This window comes from Anguilla anguilla, chromosome 12 (assembly GCF_013347855.1).
Source record: "Anguilla anguilla isolate fAngAng1 chromosome 12, fAngAng1.pri, whole genome shotgun sequence".
NCBI lineage: Eukaryota > Metazoa > Chordata > Actinopteri > Anguilliformes > Anguillidae > Anguilla > Anguilla anguilla.
In genome coordinates, this window is record NC_049212.1 from 39,279,536 (window position 1) to 39,297,326 (window position 17,791).

At 46.1% G+C, this 17,791-nt stretch overlaps 1 protein-coding gene across 3 annotated transcripts in view; it reads right to left on the minus strand.

Annotated features, from left to right (window-relative positions):
- Positions 1-16,344, minus strand: part of aplp2 (amyloid beta (A4) precursor-like protein 2) — a 61,135-nt gene extending 44,791 nt beyond the window's left edge. For all 3 annotated transcript variants that reach the window (XM_035384977.1, XM_035384976.1, XM_035384975.1), the window contains exon 1: positions 15,980-16,344. In XM_035384977.1, coding sequence (XP_035240868.1) covers positions 15,980-16,051 — 72 coding nt within the window. In that variant the 5' untranslated portion in view covers positions 16,052-16,344. The remainder of the gene's footprint in view (positions 1-15,979) is intronic.
- Between the last annotated feature and the right edge of the window lie 1,447 nt (positions 16,345-17,791).

A 17,791-nucleotide genomic window follows, 5' to 3' on the forward strand; every position in this document is an offset into this window, starting at 1 on the left:
AAAGTCAATTCAGTGCACGACAGCAGGAATTTTAGATTAAATATTTAACTAGTCTTTTCCTTTTGCCCCTACATTACAGATGAAAGCTGCCTTTTTTGCATTTGATTTAAAAAAATAAAAAAGTAATAAATTTCACGAAGACGGTCGACCGTTTTAACTCAAATGTATTCTTAACACAGACAGCTTTTGCAGCCAGCTGCAGCTCTGTGCTTAGTTAGTACCAAGCGGCACAATTTTTCTCCATGTTCAATAAATCATGACTGGCGGGGATCATATTGCCGCCCAGGGTGAGGAATCTCTGTCAGAGGCTCTGTCAGCCAAAGGTTCACACCCATTTATTTTGTACTGCTGGGGACTGCTGTGAAACAATGCATTCATTTGCGCATCTCTCTCCTCCTGGACATCCAACCTGGTCCAAAGTCCAAATGTCCAAATGTATTAATTATTCTCTCCCTGATGAAGATGGCTGTCAAGACCTCTTGAGCAGTGGTTAAAGAATGGCTTAGGATCCTCTATCTCTTCACCTGTTGTTTTAAGCCAGTGGCTTTGAGGTCGCAGAGTATCCCCCGTGCATGTTAATGTTTACTCCGACTGAAAATTAGTGTACAAGTATGAAGAGCTTTTAAAGTTTTCACCCTTTTATGACTAATTATGGATTATCCCCTCAATGACGAATTATGTCAGAAGCAGATATTTGCGTTGCAAAGAATTAATATTCCATATTAATTTTAAGGATATTTTTATAAGTCTCAAATCAGTTTTCAGCCTAATGCTTTAATTTTGTGTAATGTGCTGTGGCTAATTTCATTTCGAATAAGTAACAGACCTAGATCTGAAATCTTTCTAAATGCTGAACACCTCATCTCCAAAGCTAATCCATTTATGGAAAATGAAGTGTTTAATATCAAAGCAAATTCGAATTAAGCCAACCCGGTATTGTGCAAAAAATTCATTTCAGCATGAAAATAAGACCATGCTTTCATCGACCTTTATGAAGAGATCGGCTGGAAGAGAGAAATCAGCACGCACTGGAGTACTCCAGGTTCAGAGTTCAGGGGAAAAAAATATGAAGAGACTCCCTCCTGCTGTGCCACAAATGCTGGAGGAGAATTTATGACAGCCATCTTCATCAGGGAGAGAATAATTAATGCATTTGGACATGCTGTGTCACAAATGACACTTAATGTTCCATTAAGAGTATTTATCCTCTGCAGCTCAGGGGGAAGTGAGGGGGAACTGGATTGGATGTGCATGGGGGGGGGGGGGGGGGGGGGGGGGCGCATCCCTCTCGTGGGAGCCTGCTGGGCCTAATGGTTCATCCTGATTTTTTTTTTCTCGCTCTTCTCAGTTATACACAGTGGGCATGAATTTTACCCTCCATGTCCCTCCGCCTCTCCTCCATCTCCGTCCATCTCTCTCCACCTCCCTCCCTCTCATCCATCTCTCTCTACCTCTCTCCATCTCCCGCCATCTCCATCCTTCTCTCTCCACCTCCCTCTACCTCTCCATCCAACTCCATCCACCTCCCTCTATCTCCCTCCATCTCTGTGGACGAGTGTGGCCCGCTGCTTGGTGCCACCTCTGTGTTTTGCGGGAGCTGTGGCCGTCAGAAGCTGGGATGCGAAGCTTGCCAGGAGTCACGGGCGTGTTCCGGCTCCCCTTCGGCTGAATGCCACAGTGTGAAAACACCTCCTGCCCAAAACCCCTCAACGGTGGGGCTCCTGAAAACGTTCTAAAAATACTGACTTTCCCCGGACCGGAGAAAGCATGTGAAGCGTTTTTTTAACAGTGGGAATTTTCCGCTTTTATTAATCTTCTAGAATTAACTGTTAATGAGCACATGGCTTTTAGAGGGATTAATCCCAAGATTTCTTTGAAGGAAGAAAAATACAAAAAAAAAAAAAACTACCTAATCAGACTATGGTTGGTTGATGTGTCATCAAACAGAAAATGTTATGTGAAAACCTTCACCATCAAGTAAGAAACCTGAAGAGTGAATGAAATCAAAACCAAAAAATTGAAATTCCTATAAAGGATGTTTACAAGTATCCTCTGAGCTCACCATGGCTTTGGGAAAGAATAGTCACACATCTAATCTGCACTATTATTTCTCAAAATGGATCAAATGTCTTTCTCGCAGTAATCTGCTTGATCACTCCCCTCACAGATGCAAATCCAAAATGTTGGGGTGTTTACTCTGGAACCCCTGGCCCTGCAAAGCCATGATTTGGAACCCACCGTTCTCACCACGTGAGGGTCCATCAGACCTAGTCGGAATAATGACAGGGTGTTGACTACTCCAAAGTGGATTGGGCATGTGCACAGGTCAAAAGGCAGCACGTGGGGCTTAGTGCTGGGGGCCTTTGTGGGAAAGGAACGAGCAGGGGAGCTGAATGAAAGGGGAATGGGAAAGGAGACCCCACACTCGGCACATGGAGCATTTTCTCTGAAGTTCAGCTCGACCTCGTCTTCCATCAAAACACTCCACTCCTCCTGCACGCCTCTCCCCCCCCCATCGCTCTTGCATTTTCCCTCCCTTCAGTACCTTTCAGCTCATGCCTTTTTCTCCTGCATTTTCCTTCCTGTGACAGCACAGCAAGGGTCCCTATAGCACTGATAACCTTCATTACATGGCAGGAGTCCCTATAGCACTGATAACCTTCATTACATGGCAGAAGTCCCTATAGCACTGATAACCTTCATTACATGGCAGGAATCCCTATAGCACTGATAACCTTCATTACATGGCAGAAGTCCCTATAGCACTGATAACCTTCATTACATGGCAGGAGTCCCTATAGCACTGATAACCTTCATTATATGGCAGGAGTCCCTATGGCACTGATAACCTTCATTACACTGCAGGAGTCCCTATAGCACTGATAACCTTCATTACATGGCAGAAGTCCCTATAGCGCTGATAACCTTCATTATATGGCAGGAGTCCCTATGGCAAAAAAGACATACACAGACACACATGCGCACAACATACACATGACACACACTCACAAACATGCATACACACACACACACACACACACACACACACACACACACACACACACAAACAAAACAATCCCAACAGTGAACATAAGGATTTGTGACTCAACCCAGAAAGGGGGCGGGGCTTATGCTGGCAGTAAGAGACCAATTAAGAGTCATCTGTCCATCAAGAATGACCTCTCACCTCCTGCTTCTACACCGCGACCCACAGGATCTCAGGTGAACAGGAAGTGGCAGCTGTGGCCCAGTCCGTCCCCCTCAACCACTGCGTCCGAGTGCAGCATCTACTCGCGCACTCGTGAGAAGCAGCTAGCGCATCGGCACAGCGCAGCTAGCGCATGAGAAGCAGCTAGCGCATCGGCACAGCGCAGCTAGCGCATGAGAAGCAGCTAGCGCATGAGAAGCAGCTAGCGCATGAGAAGCAGCTAGCGCATCGGCACAGCGCAGCCAGCGCATGAGAAGCAGCTAGCGCATCGGCACAGCGCAGCCAGCGCATGAGAAGCAGCTAGCGCATCGGCACAGCGCAGCTAGCGCATGAGAAGCAGCTAGCGCATCGGCACAGCGCAGCCAGCGCATGAGAAGCAGCTAGCGCATCGGCACAGCGCAGCCAGCGCATGAGAAGCAGCTAGCGCATCGGCACAGCGCAGCCAGCGCATGAGAAGCAGCTAGCGCATCGGCACAGCGCAGCCAGCGCATGAGAAGCAGCTAGCGCATCGGCACAGCGCAGCTAGCGCATGAGAAGCAGCCAGCGCATCGGCACAGCGCAGCTAGCGCATGAGAAGCAGCTAGCGCATCGGCACAGCGCAGCCAGCGCATGAGAAGCAGCTAACGCATCGGCACAGCGCAGCCAGCGCATGAGAAGCAGCTAGCGCATCGGCACAGCGCAGCCAGCGCATGAGAAGCAGCCAGCGCATCGGCACAGCGCAGCTAGCGCATGAGAAGCAGCTAGCGCATCGGCACAGCGCAGCTAGTGCATGAGAAGCAGCTAGCGCATCGGCACAGCGCAGCTAGCGCATGAGAAGCAGCTAGCGCATCGGCACAGCGCAGCTAGCGCATGAGAAGCAGCTAGCGCATCGGCACAGAGACCCGCACCCCTCATGGGGCCCCGTTTCCTTTAATGCTACGCTGCTTCTGTCACTCACGCTTCCGAACTTCATTTCTCCAGGTCCCAAACCAAAAAAACAACAAAAAAAAAAACAAACAAAAGGACAAGACTAAACAAAGGGATAAACACGACAAGCTGACCGCCGACCGCGCGCGAGCTCCTGTCGCGTTTCCCGATCGGGGAGCGGGCGACTCTCGGCAGAGCGAGAAGGCGAAGACGGCCCTCTTTCCGCTGGAGCTGGCGCCCGGAGCACAGATCTGCTCGCTGATACGGAACATCACAGCAATGCGGCTGACGCTGTAACCCAAAAAATCCCACTTCTGCCGCCGACCGCCTCCCCCCCCAAAAAAACCACACGGAGCTCATCCCAGCAGACCACAGGCACCCATAAGGCGAGCGGTTTGGGCCTCGCCACAGTGAAACACCGCACTGGAAAAGCATCTAAAACATGCCCTCGCGTGTAAATGACTCGCACGCACGCACCGACTCATTCACCCAGAACACTCTCGTATCATACATGTACATACACTCAACCTCAAGTCACGCCACCTCACGTGTAGTGTGTGAGCACACAGCTAATGCGGGGGGAGAGCTCAGGGACGTTAAGCAAGAGCAACACCAGCTCTCCTCGAGGCCGGCCAAAAAAACAGTGCCCCAGAGGCGCTAATGCAGACGGAAGATAATTCTACCCGGGAAGATAAGAAAAAAAGAAAAAAAAAAAACTGGCATCGTTGTGCAAGGAAGGAAAACGAATTATAATTTACAGCAGAAAAAAATGGTTCATGAAATGAAAGGTTCTGAGGAAACAAGATGGATCACAGTAGAACTGTAGAGGGGATGGGATGGGGGGGGGGGGTGAAATGAACTAAAAAAGAACAAGTCATTTCCTCCATTTGGGAGAAAGGAGCTGCTGTGTGTGCCAAATGATGCCTGGCTCATTGTTAAACATAGCCTTTGATTTTCATTCGCATTTCATTCCCGACTGCTATCCTCAACAAAAAAAAAAAAAAAAAAAAAACATGAATCAGGATTACTAGAGAACGAGGATGAGTCATCGAGGCTGCTAAGAAACTCACACACAGACATGCACGGGCATATACACACACACCATCACCATCAGTCACACACGCACACACACACACATGCATGCATGCACACGCGCAACCATTCCAAAGTTCTCGTCCTGGAAAGGAAAACAATATATTTATTTAGTTCATGTACAGAAGCACGCCAAGGGGGAATGACTCACTGTACCAGCCTGAACAGGGATCGGCTTACTGACTGCGGACACAAGAGGTACACAGACGGGAGGGCGGGGTTTTTTTTTTGTGGGGGGGGGGGGGGGGGCACTGTGGCAGGAATGTAGGACTCCAGGACCCACTAAATTAGCAAGACCTGGAGCGACCGTAATGTCCGCACCAAGGCCACATGGGACATACAGAGACAGGCTGGCACAAACGTGCGGTGCCAAAACTGTATCTGAGGGATGGGGGTGGAGACGCCCCTTTTTCTGTCAGGGGGAGGGGCTGGCGCTCAGCTCTGCTCAGTCGCACAGAACATCACAGCGAAAACGCAGCGAACGCAGTGACCACAATCCCACATCCACCCCCCGGCAATCGCCAAAAACCCACACCTGCGTGGTTTATCAGGCCAGTTATTATCACCTGGTGAAAATGACCTCAGCAAGACCAGATCTAAAAATAAATATGCTAAATAATTACCCCAAGGTACTTCTCTTTCTTTAAAAGAATCTTGGATCTACTCGAAAAATGGTACGGCAACATCATTCTGAAAAGGGACAACTACTTCAGCAATGAGCAGACAGTCCACAAACAAACCCCATAAAGACCTTCACAGTCAAGACCCTATTAACGGGCTGTAGTCACAGTTAAACTAAGGAACGGCAAAAACGTTTTCCATTTACATTTGCAGCATTGAACAGACACTCTTACCCAGACTAACACAGACTGCATGCACTGTACATGCAATACACTGATTCAGCTGGGTACTGTACTGAAGCAGTGCAGGTTGAGTGTCTAGCTCAAGGGTACGACAGCAGTGCCCCACCTGGGGATCGAATGCACAGCCTTCCAGTGACACGCCCAGTTCCCTGAGCATTGTGCTACACCCGACATTCGGCTGGCCAATCCGGGAAATCTCGGTTACACAGTGGAGTTTTCGGAGGGCTTAAAAATGGACCCCACCAAGCAGAGCATGCCAGTGTAAAACTGCACCACTTTGTCCTTCAAACTAAGCATTGCCTGGCAGATCACTACAAGTATAAAGAGTGGCTGGGAAGGTCAGGAGGGGGTTTTTTTTTTTGTTTTTTTTTGCAAACAATTATGTATCTTTTGCTTTTAAAAATACTAATCCATATAAAACAGTACATGTAGTCTGGTCAACCAGGAACAAGAAAAGAAGAGATGACAACAAGACAACGACAGTTACAAGTCCATTTCAGCACTGCAACTTCAACAGGGTTAGCACCATACATCAGAGTTCAATGCAGTGTAATTTTTCAATGGATTCAATGTCAGCTGGCTCCATCTTGCACCTTTATTTCTTGGTGACTGATTCTGTATTTTCTTATCATAGAAATAACAGGCAGATACACTTCTCTCAAGTCAAAGCCAAGATGAAGTGGACCGCGTGGGGTGTGGAGAGGCAAGATAATATGGTCCCCTAATTACAACCCACCTTTTCTGAATTAACCCTTTGAAGAGTGGGGTTTTTTTTTTTCTAACAAAATTCCAAGTCAGTGTTCTAGAACTCCATTGCTTTCAATTACCAGTTGCGATTGTTACATCAGCATTAGAATTTTCAGTTAAGAACATTCTAATCACGTATGTGATCTTACACCTTTAAAGGGTTAAATATCGTGTCTCTGGTTTCCTTTGCATTTACGTGTTGAATACGCAATATAAACACAGCACAGTTCCACAAGAGCTCTTAAGCATTTTAGGCTTTTCAGCTTTTAATTGAGACTGTTTTACAATACAATATTGTGGCCCACATTCTGGTGGCCTGTAGGGGACAGAAAGTAGGGCAAGTTTTGCTTAAATCACAGCTCATCAATGTTAACTATAATATGCAAAACTGAACTGCCATCTTATCAGCCAGAACATCAGCGAGACAGAGCTTTCCAGATTACTGTAGCATTTCAGCATTAGACAAGAGGGACTGAACAAACCTCAATGAGAATAAGACAGACAGGGGAGATATTTTAGGCCTGTGAAGCAGGAGATGGAAAAGTAAAGCTTTTAAAACAGACTGAGTAGAGCCCTGACTGGACACAGAGTCCTTCAGTCTCAGCCACAACAAGGATATAAGCCTCTTTGAAAATACACTAATTGCACTAAATAAAAAATAAATAAATAAAAAAACTTAAATATGTGAGGGGACTTGTGTGGAGTTGGGCTGATGAAGAATTCAGATTCAGAGGTAATCACAGCAATCACACGGCCCAGAAGACAAGGGCTCTCTCGCCATGCAGATGGGCCCTGCCTGACGAGGGAGCGCATCTATATTTAAATCAGCCTGAGCCGCAGAGAGGGAGCGCTCTGAGGTTTCACACGCCTTCAGCATTCACGCAGAAAAGGCTGGGAAAGAAAGCAGGGTGGCGGAGGAGGAGAGAGGGGGGAGGGAGGGATGAGGAGGAGAGAGAGGGAGGGAGGGAGGGATGAGGAGGAGAGGAGGGATGGAGGAGAGAGAGGGGGGAGGGATGAGGAAGAGAGAGAGAGAGAGAGGGAGGGATGGAGGAGAGGGAGGGAAGGAGGAGAGAGAGGGAGGAAGGGAGGGGGGAGGGATGAGGAGGACAGAGAGGGAGGGAGGGAGGGATGAGGAGGAGAGGAGGGATGCTGCCCTGGCTCCATCACACCCCGAGAAGGCAGACTAAACCCAGAATGTGCGAAGGCTCCGATTGAAATTGCCGTGAGCATTTTAGGCCGTTATTAAAGTGAACAACAAAGCAGCACTGAGCACACCGCTATCTGCCCACACCGCTATCTGCCCGTCCGCTTCACAGCCGCCATGGAGACAGAGCGACCGAGCTTCAAACCACACTCCGAACCTTATCAGCGCAGCTGGCGGTACAGAAAGGAGAAAACATTACTTCTTTTTCTTTCTTTTTTTTTTTAGGTGGAGAGGACTGGGCATGGAAAACCGGGATTAATCCCGAGCCCTTTTAGTCCAGCGTGGAATGTAATTTTCCTGAGATTTACACGGGTGTGCCGTGAAAAAGTAGGTCAGGTTGTGAAGTAACCGAAGGGTGTTTTGTGTGAATCTGCTGGACGGGATTGGTGGTTTATATTTTTCAATGGCTTATATTTTTTGTTGGTTGGATTTATGGAGGTTTAGCAATGCTAAATCGCACCTAAGCCTAAGTGGAGACTATTCTTGCGCGATGTTAAGAACTATAGACACAGTGCCTGAGCATTTCACATGAAGCCCCAGGGCAGTATTTCTATGTGAGATCCAAGACAAGCTGCCAATTATTATTGGTAACATATTAGCTAATTGACACAACTAATCAACAAATGCGTTAGAGAAAAAAAAGTCAGATAACCTTGTTCGAAATGCTGGCGAAAAACATTCAGTCCTTTTAAAACAGTCAGTATTCTACAGAATGGTAACCAGTATCTAATTTATGAAAGTTTTAAATAAATATTTAAAACAATTATCCATCCCTAGTCTGTTAAAACAGCATAATCCTGTATACATGGTGTCCTGACCTGTGACCAATCAAACAATTCATCAGAGGGATTGAAACCATCATGCACATATGCACATCGCACACACACACGCACACACACAGGAATGTTCCGCAGTGGAGACTATTGCAAGGATTCCGAGCAGCCTCTGTGCAGTACTCCAGATTGAACATTTTTCATATCCGAAATGGCCCCTCTGAGGCTTGCTGCTGTACCCTTCTCTATGTATCAGCCTGTTACCCTTTAACCACTACTGCGCCAGAAAAAAGGCCCACCGACTCCATTGCGGGTCTGTACCATTTTCAGAGCCGTGCCAGCTAACGGACGCCATTACGGCTCTGTCGTTTCAGGGCCAGGCCTGCGGACTCCATTATGGCTCTGGACGGTTTCACACCGTATCACGTAGGAAAGCTCTGAAGCCACAATTTATCTGGCGTGGGCAATATGACAAGGTAGTCAGGGCTGGGTTTGTGAGCATCATACCAAAACTGTGCCAGCTAGCTGCAGTAAGGAGGCAGCGCAAGAGGCTTTGATCGATAGTCTACAGAATGTAACTACCAGTTTTGCTGCTGCATTCCTCTCCTTTGCAGGAATACAGGTGTTAAAAAGCGATAACTTTCGACTTGACAGCAATGCAAATCTTTCCATGCTTCACAAAAGGAAATGGTGTCTGTGTCCAATTTGCCTCTTTAAAAAAAAAGCCTGCAAAATAAATTCAAGCCAAAAGCATCAATTTTCTTCACAAGCTTTTTGGAAGCAAGCCAATAGCCTACATGCATATATTTTTTCAAATGAACGCTTGAAACCCCATTAACTGTATTTTTCCCCCCCCCCCCGTGCCTCAGATGTCAACGATGGTGAATCCATCGCAATCTATTCAAGGTCATGTGACACGAAGAACAAGGACAGCACTGTCGGGCCGGCCTGGCGTGAGTCCAGCCTGGTTTGGCAAATGCTCGGTCCCGCCACAGAACCGCGCTGCAAGGAAGGGGCCGCAAGTCATTAGACCAGAGCGATTTACCGCCAGTAGCGGCCAGGGCGAAGCCGCCGCACTGCGTGGATCGTCACTGAGGTTTTTTTTCTGTCAGTCGCCGATGATGAGCGACGGGGACGCCGCCGCGCTCGACCTCATCTTTAGCCACTTCATTCGGGCTCGAGGGCCCCCCCCCCCCAAAAAAAAAAAAAAAGGTGCGCGTCAGCCCAGCCGAGGGGCCAACCAGCGGCCCCCTTTCCCCGCCGCCGCGCCACGAGGCCACTGGAGAGCCTTTTTCAATCAGTCTGTCACGGGAGGACAACGAGGACCCGACGGAGACGTACAGATCCCCAGTGACCCGAAAAAGTGGCACTCCTCAGACAAGGAAGAATATACGAGTCAACTCGGCTGTCGGCTTGCGATTTTTTTGCTTGTGCGTGACCGTCCTCTCCAATTCAAGGCTTCGCCACTGAGGTTTGGTTCATTTTTCCTTCTCCAAGGGAACGTTCTTTGCAGGACCCACTGTTGCTCGGTTGCTCCACGAGGGAACGTAAATAAATTGAAAAGGGACTGACAAAAAAAGGCCTACTTTCAGGGGAGGCGTCCCCAGATTATTCCCCCGAGTAATACAGACCTATTCTTGTTTAGTTTTAAAATGTCTCAGCTTGAGGCACAGGGACTTGGGTCGGTCATGAGGGCGCACACATTGCTCTCTGCAGGAGAGAACATTCAGTAACCAAGCCAAATACTAGCAGCCCCAGAGACGAAATTCATGGGGACCATAAAGGTCACTGGTTCAATTCCCAGGTACACTGCCGATGTACCCTCGAGCAAGGTACTTAACCAGCATTGCTTCAGTATATAAATGGGTATAAACAGTAGGCCTATATAAATAAATCCAGCTGTATAAATGGGTGCAATTTAAATGCTATGTAAAAAGACGTGCAAGTCACTTCAGATAAGAGTGTCTTCTAAATGCCTGTAATGTAATTTTACAGGGGGGGGAGACATAATGCCTTCCAAAAATTCCACTGGTAGGCCACAACAGACGACCTGTTCCAGTTGTATGAAGATGAGCTGAAAGACACATTCACACCTAGCCCCCCATCTTACATGCAGCAGTGCGCCTTCCATTCCCGAATTTGCAAGTGTGAACCGCAGGGTATTTGACATCTGCCTACACAAACAGTCTGTGCCTCAGGCCATTTTTAACCAGCCCGAAGAACCCCGGGCCTTTCCCTGCCATTGAGGCTCGCACAATAGGCGTCCATTGAGATGCACGCAATCCTTCTGGTGCCAGACTCACCTAAGGCCCTTTGGCTCCTTTCACAGACGACTGTGCCAGGCATTCAAATTCAGCGCACACTGCTGGGGCCAACAGGGCTTCATTCAAAGGAAGCGAATCTCTGCAGTTGCACACGAGTGCAGTGGATTTTGGAAGACACGAGCGAGCTCCTGAACATCCCTAACGGAGCGTGACGTCACCCTGGCTCGTGAAGCAACGAGAGTGCGATTAGTTCCCTCAGCTGGGGGGCCGCTGGTCTTCAGCTCGGTGGGTTAATCATACCTCGAGTCCTGTGGAGTGGCCAGGGCTGTAAACCCACCGCAGATCCACCCCCTATTACACAAGCGCTCCACAAGCTGAACAGCTATAAGGAAATTGACCTGCCAGAACAGATGCATGCCTCACAACACTGAAACCTTTTTTTTTCCAGGACTAGCAAATAGACAACCCCCTTTTTTTTTTTTTTTTAATACTTAGGGAGGTTCGGAGATAGCTGTATCAGCTCGGACACAGCCGCAACAACCGCACAAGGTCAAGACCGACATCCAGCGTGTGTGTGTGTGTGTGTGTGTGTCTGTGTGTGTGTGTGTGTGTGTGTGTTAGCGTGGCGTGCGTCCAATGATATTCTGACTGAGCCGCGTTTTGTTTACTGGAAAAAGAGAGACAGGAATGCTGGGGCCGCCAGTAACCGCCAGGGCGGGTAAATCACGAAAAAAACATTCACCATAATTTGCCCTCCGGCCCGAACGAGAACGGAGTTCTGTCCAGCAGGGGGAAAATTAAACACGATCACTCTGCAGAAACGTCTGCGCCGAGAGACCGAGTGAAAGTCGGTGGCGTGGCACATTCCGCACCCCGGGGGGGGGGGGGGGGGGTACACAAGCGACGGATGCAGAAGGCATCTGCTACATATCTGCATTTAGTGCAGTACTCGCGCTTCTTCCCCACCCCCCCCACCCCCCCCACAGGTTATAGTGTGTTTTTGTTATGGACTGAGCCACATATGCAGTGGTAAAATGATGTTAGTTGCAGCCCTTACCAAGTCACCAAATTATACAATTTAGCACAGATTTAAGCAAACCAAGGTCATAATAGTAAACCAACATGTTTTATTTATTTATTTATTTATTTATTTATTTATTTTTACAGGACATTTCTGACAAAGAAATGAGCAGTCCGAAGTGCTTGGCAGTAGAATAAAAAAACTACATATAAAAATAATGATAAAATAAAATACATACGAAATCAAAATAATAGATTAAAATGGGTTTACACTACGCTGACATGGTGTACACACTTAAGCTCAGCACTGCGATAGGGACACTGGTATCACCGAGGCTCATAAGACCCCAGAGCTGTAAACGTGCTGGAGAGTAGAAGAATCTCAGCCATCCCATTTAGCACTAATCTACACCCAGCTGTATCAGGAAGTACCAGCCCTCACACCACCTGGCCTCCAAAAAATCTGACAGCAGGCTCCTCCTGCCCCGCTATTCACAATTTTGAAAACATATTTTTCTCAGAAAGAAAGATTTTTGTTATTTTTTCATTTTATTTGCGTAGGTCATCAAGCATTTACTGTAAAGCGTGATGGCGTGTTGAAAACTGCGCAAAACTTCCTGTTCCACGGAGAGTGGACTGATGGCTGACCCAGCAGATTTTATAAAGAGGTTCCCCCTTCTTAAATCTGCCCCGAGACAGAACAAAAAGGGAACTAACCACCTCGGGTAGTGAAGGCGGTAATAAATTAGGGAATCGGTTCTAATCGACTTTGATTTCCTTTGAATTTTTTGAGATATTTCCACACCAATAAAACCACAAGGTTTGAAAGAACGTCTTACGGATAACATGGAAAAGGAAGAAAGGGTTTCAGAAAAAAACATTTAAAAAACAGCTAATAAAACCTAAATAACAATAACAATTGTGCCACTGTTTCATGAGCAGAACAAAAAACAATGAGAATAGTTGGACAATGAACCAAATTAAACACCACCATCAAAATGGCTTTTATGATGACAACCTCTGAAAAATAACAAGAGCCCATTTAATTCCCAGTAGTATAAGACCAGAGTGGCCTTCCCAAGAAAATCACAGCAGGTTAACCACAGAAAGCCAATAGATTGCATTTTATAGCCTACATCTGATTCAACGTCTGTAGGAAGTTACAGGTTTAGACTGCTGATCTAGAACCAGTTTAGCTTTTTTAGCTAAAACTGAATACCGTTAGGATATGGATAGGGGAAACCCAATCACAGCCTAGCTGCCCTACTCTCAGATGATTTATGAATAACAAAGTTATCTTGACACCAGCCTGCATCTCAACACCCCGAGAAATCAGACAGGAAATCCATTTAGAATAATTTCCCTACACCGCATACATACAGAACACTAAATTAAATCAGTGCCCAGAGGACATCCATGATCACCGATGCCCGTCTGGCTCTCTGTGAATCTTTGACAGGCATACAGCATCCATTCCATTATCACGCCCACCAGAGAATTCAAAAGCTGACGACTTAATAACTGCCCTACTCTACCCAGTCTCACATCTGCAATACTCTACTGGGAAAACATACTTCGCCTTTGACAGCACAGGATAATAAAGATGTTGAACTTTCACAGCACAACTGAGATGAAAATAAAATACTCATGCTTATGTACAAAAGTGCACAATGGCATTAAGGCACATTCTTGGGGACCCTTTTTTTTTTTAACCCTTTTGAAGAGTAGGTTTTTTGGAATGTTTTTTTCTGTTTAAAGACAGTGTTTTTAGAACACCTAGAAGCATTTTATTTGCATGTCTATTCCTGATATCGAGAATTCAATTTTAACTAGTTTAAATAGGAATTTGTTATATCAATAATTGAAGTTTAACTAGTTAAAATTCAATTCCTGATAACTAAGAATTCAAATTATAACTAGTTAAAATGTAATTCTTGATAACAAAATACATATTTTAACTAGTTAAAATTGATGTCCTGGTATCAAGAATTCTAATAATTTGTTAAAATTGTTAAGTTCAATAAAGGCTCAAATGGCTCACCATAGCTTTCAATTACAAGTAGTGATCGTTACATTGACATTAGAATGTCTCACAGCAGCAATGAACCACTCCAAACCATAAATAATCAATACCAAATCGCAGCATAACTGCACTTTCTAGCCATGTACATTTTTAAATCTGTTTAAAAGAAAAGCAACAGGCCTATGCCTTAAACGCACCATGCATAGCCTATATCATACGTGCTGTTTATCTGGATCTGAAAAAGTAAAGAAATCCTAAGACAGCATTCCTTTGTGTAAGATTTTGATAGGGCTGACAGTATGCTGATGATTACGGGTCTTTGTATTTGCTGAAAAAATTAGCCTACTAACAAATTTACTTTCAGTTCACGATTCGCGATTGTACAATATAAATCTTAATATAGATTTCATACCTTTTGCCTTATAAAATATCTGGCAGGATCTAATTTATCGCTTGAAGGAATGCCTAATCGAGAAAATTCAGTCATACCGGGCGCAATGCAAGGCAATTCGCCCGCAGCCCGATTTTGCACGAAAATCTATCCCGCCGGCTTTCTCCAAATAGGTTTTAATCTCATTTGACCACCTGATTAAATGAAGGATTATAAACAAATGACAGGGAACATCCCTTTTTAACATTGCCTGAACAAAATGATTGCATTTAGCCTAAATTAAACGATAAGTAATAGGGTAAGTAATTTCTTTGCTTGGGTTCGTTTCAGTAAACGGGAGAAGTTAATGCACGGCAATAAGCCAAGAGGTAATAAACAACTTTGGCCTTTCAAACATAGAGTAGGCAGGAAAAGACCGAGGACTAGAGATACCACGCGTGGAACTTCGGGAAACGAAACCGTAACCTATTAACATTATGTAGCCTATATACTAGCCTACTTAACGACCTTCATGCAATCAAATTATTTCAGAGACTGCATGCAATACAGTGACACTGGGTGATAAACCTGGAGTTGAGTGTTCAAAACAATTAGGCTAATTTAGTGAAAAATGATAATTTGCGAGCAGTATAAGACAACATAAAAAATAAATGCCGATAGTGGCAGAAGCAGTTTTATATTACTATGTTGAAAAACACGGACTAAGTGAAAACAATAATATTGAGTTAGCTGGAAAGCTATAGCCTACCAGTTTTATTTAATTATCCCTCCGTGGCCCGTCAAATAGCCAGTAGGCCTATTTCGGCAACGAAAAGCTCAATTTCCCAATAAATCCCATATCCTACTGTACTCTAACAAAACGACAAGTTACCCGCACAATAGCCACATCCGGCACCACTAGGTTCCAATTAGTCTGCGTGCTCTTTTCAACAAACCGAATTTCGCTACTCTCAGTGTTTCCCTCTAATCGCGAGCAATCAAAGCAGGAATTCTTCATGAATTACACAATTTTGCTCCGTCATCCATCTTAACGTTAGAAATAAGATAAAGTTTGGCAACAAACAAGCACCCTCATTTAACTGTCCAGGATACGCCGTTAGTAAGAAACATGGTGGATTACAATGTACGTTAGCTAATAAACCAACAAAGTATCTTATAATTACGATCCTGGTGGCCTTGTTAAATACGAATTATGGAGCTTGCTATGGGATGGCATATACGTAATTATTTGCAAACAATGCCACAAGACAAAGTCAGAAAACCGAGGAATAGAAAATAATTACATTTCGCAAAGAAAAAAACACAAACAGTGCCTCGTTAGGTTGGAATTCAAGTAATGGTTAGGCATGCCCAACAAGAACGGCGATGTTCGTAGAGATTATACAAACATTATGAAATTGAATGTAACCCAAACGCGCACGTAGTTAATACAGTGAAAAAGCCACACAAACCCGGCTTAAAAATAAATCAGTGCATCAGCATTCTTACCTCAATATAGCCAGCCAGGGCAGGCACTGCAATGCCCAGAATGAGGACAGATATCATCGGGACTGAACCCATCTTTTTGTCAGGAATCAACCCCGTTATTAGCTAGCTAAGCTTAGTCAAAATTACCCCCGAGGTATCTGGAGAGTAGAGTTCCACAAAGAGAAGCAAATAGACAATGGTCCGGGAACAGCCTCTGGTTTTCGTGCAGCCAGCTAACGAGCTTACATGAAACCCTTGTTTGCGTTGCTGGCTTCCCGAGCTATCAATAGAGCTCGGCTCAAAACAGTGCGTGTCGGAGGTTGCAGAGCAGCGCTGCTCAATCCAGCCCCTCTCTGTCTCTCTGTCTCTCTGTCTTTACTGAACTGACTCAACGTGCCCAAGTGCGCCGCCAGGCGCCTGATCAAAGCTTCGCCGGAAATGATGTAGCTTCAAAGCCACGCCCTTCAGTGGTCATCCACGAACGTGATTTCGCCAGCCTCCCTCCCACGACAGAAACGACGGCGTATTAAGCAGTAAAAGGTTCCGGTGGTTCTCTCTAATGCTGTGAATATGCTGAAGTCCTTATATAGCAAACGTGATGTCAATGTAACTGCATAGTACTGATTGATCATATCACCATGTGAAGGCTTTCCTGGAGACTTTCAAAATAACTGTCCCAGCTGTTAACAGAGCATGAGTGGGCATCCAGTGTTCTGAGGAGAATGATGCTGACATTGTCCATATGCCCTGGCCTTGTCAGACACCAGATCAGAACCCAAGCTCTGGGATATTCTTGAATGACGCCTGAGACGGAATCTTCCACTTCAGTCAAGCAAGCGTGAGTTCATTGGCTTTCCTGGAGGAGGAGTTGTGTCATGGTCCTTCCGGCACATTCCAGACACTGGTAGACTGGCAGACTGCATGGCACATACAGGCACGTGCCTGTACGCCCCAAGGCGAACATCAACAGCAGGTCACAATTGAAACCAGGTGCAGAGTGGAAAGACAGCAGGATTGGGTTTCTGAGCATTGAAAATGAACGGTGTTCTCGTGCCAAAAAAACCCCTTGTGTTATGGGAGGGGGTGCACTATTTACAATGCTGGAAGAAAACTAGCCTGGAACATATTAAAGAAACTGGGAAATGTCAGAAAGGATTCCACTACTCGAGCATGATCGCCCCAAATCCCTATAAATTTACTAGGAAGACGGTACAGTAAGATGGGAAGAGAGAAAACATGGAGGTGAGAAAGAGAAGAAGACAGATGAAAGAATGGGATAGTGTTTGTTAGGTATCAAACATCAATAATGTGCTAACCTAGGAGATGTTAAATAGGCCAAAGAGCTCACAAAATGATGAAGGGGATTTTTTGGGAAAAGAAACAGGGGAATTCAGAGAACAGTGGCAGTAAAGTAAAGCCTCAGTTCCAACTTCCTGGCAGCGGTTCCCTGTGCCTTCGCCGGTACCTCCACGCAGACCGAGGACAAAGCAGTGTGGGAGGGAGAAACTGGCAACAGAAAAGGAGAAGAAGAAAAAAAAAACAACCTGCCAGGGTTGAACGCTGAAAGATGACTGACGCAGCAAACCGGGGGGGGGGGGGGGGGGGCTGGGGGTGCCAAGGGGGGGGGGGGCAATACGTTCGCAGATCGTCGAAGGCGGACATCACGCCACTTATTACACCAGCATCCCCATCACGCACACCCACGGTCTAACGCAAACAGAAATAGAGCGCCTGTCAGACATAGCGCCCTTATTGATTGGCAGTCCCGGGCTGTGGAGAGAGGAAGGGTAGGAAGGGAAGATGGATGTCGCTTGTTAAGTTTCACTGCTCCCG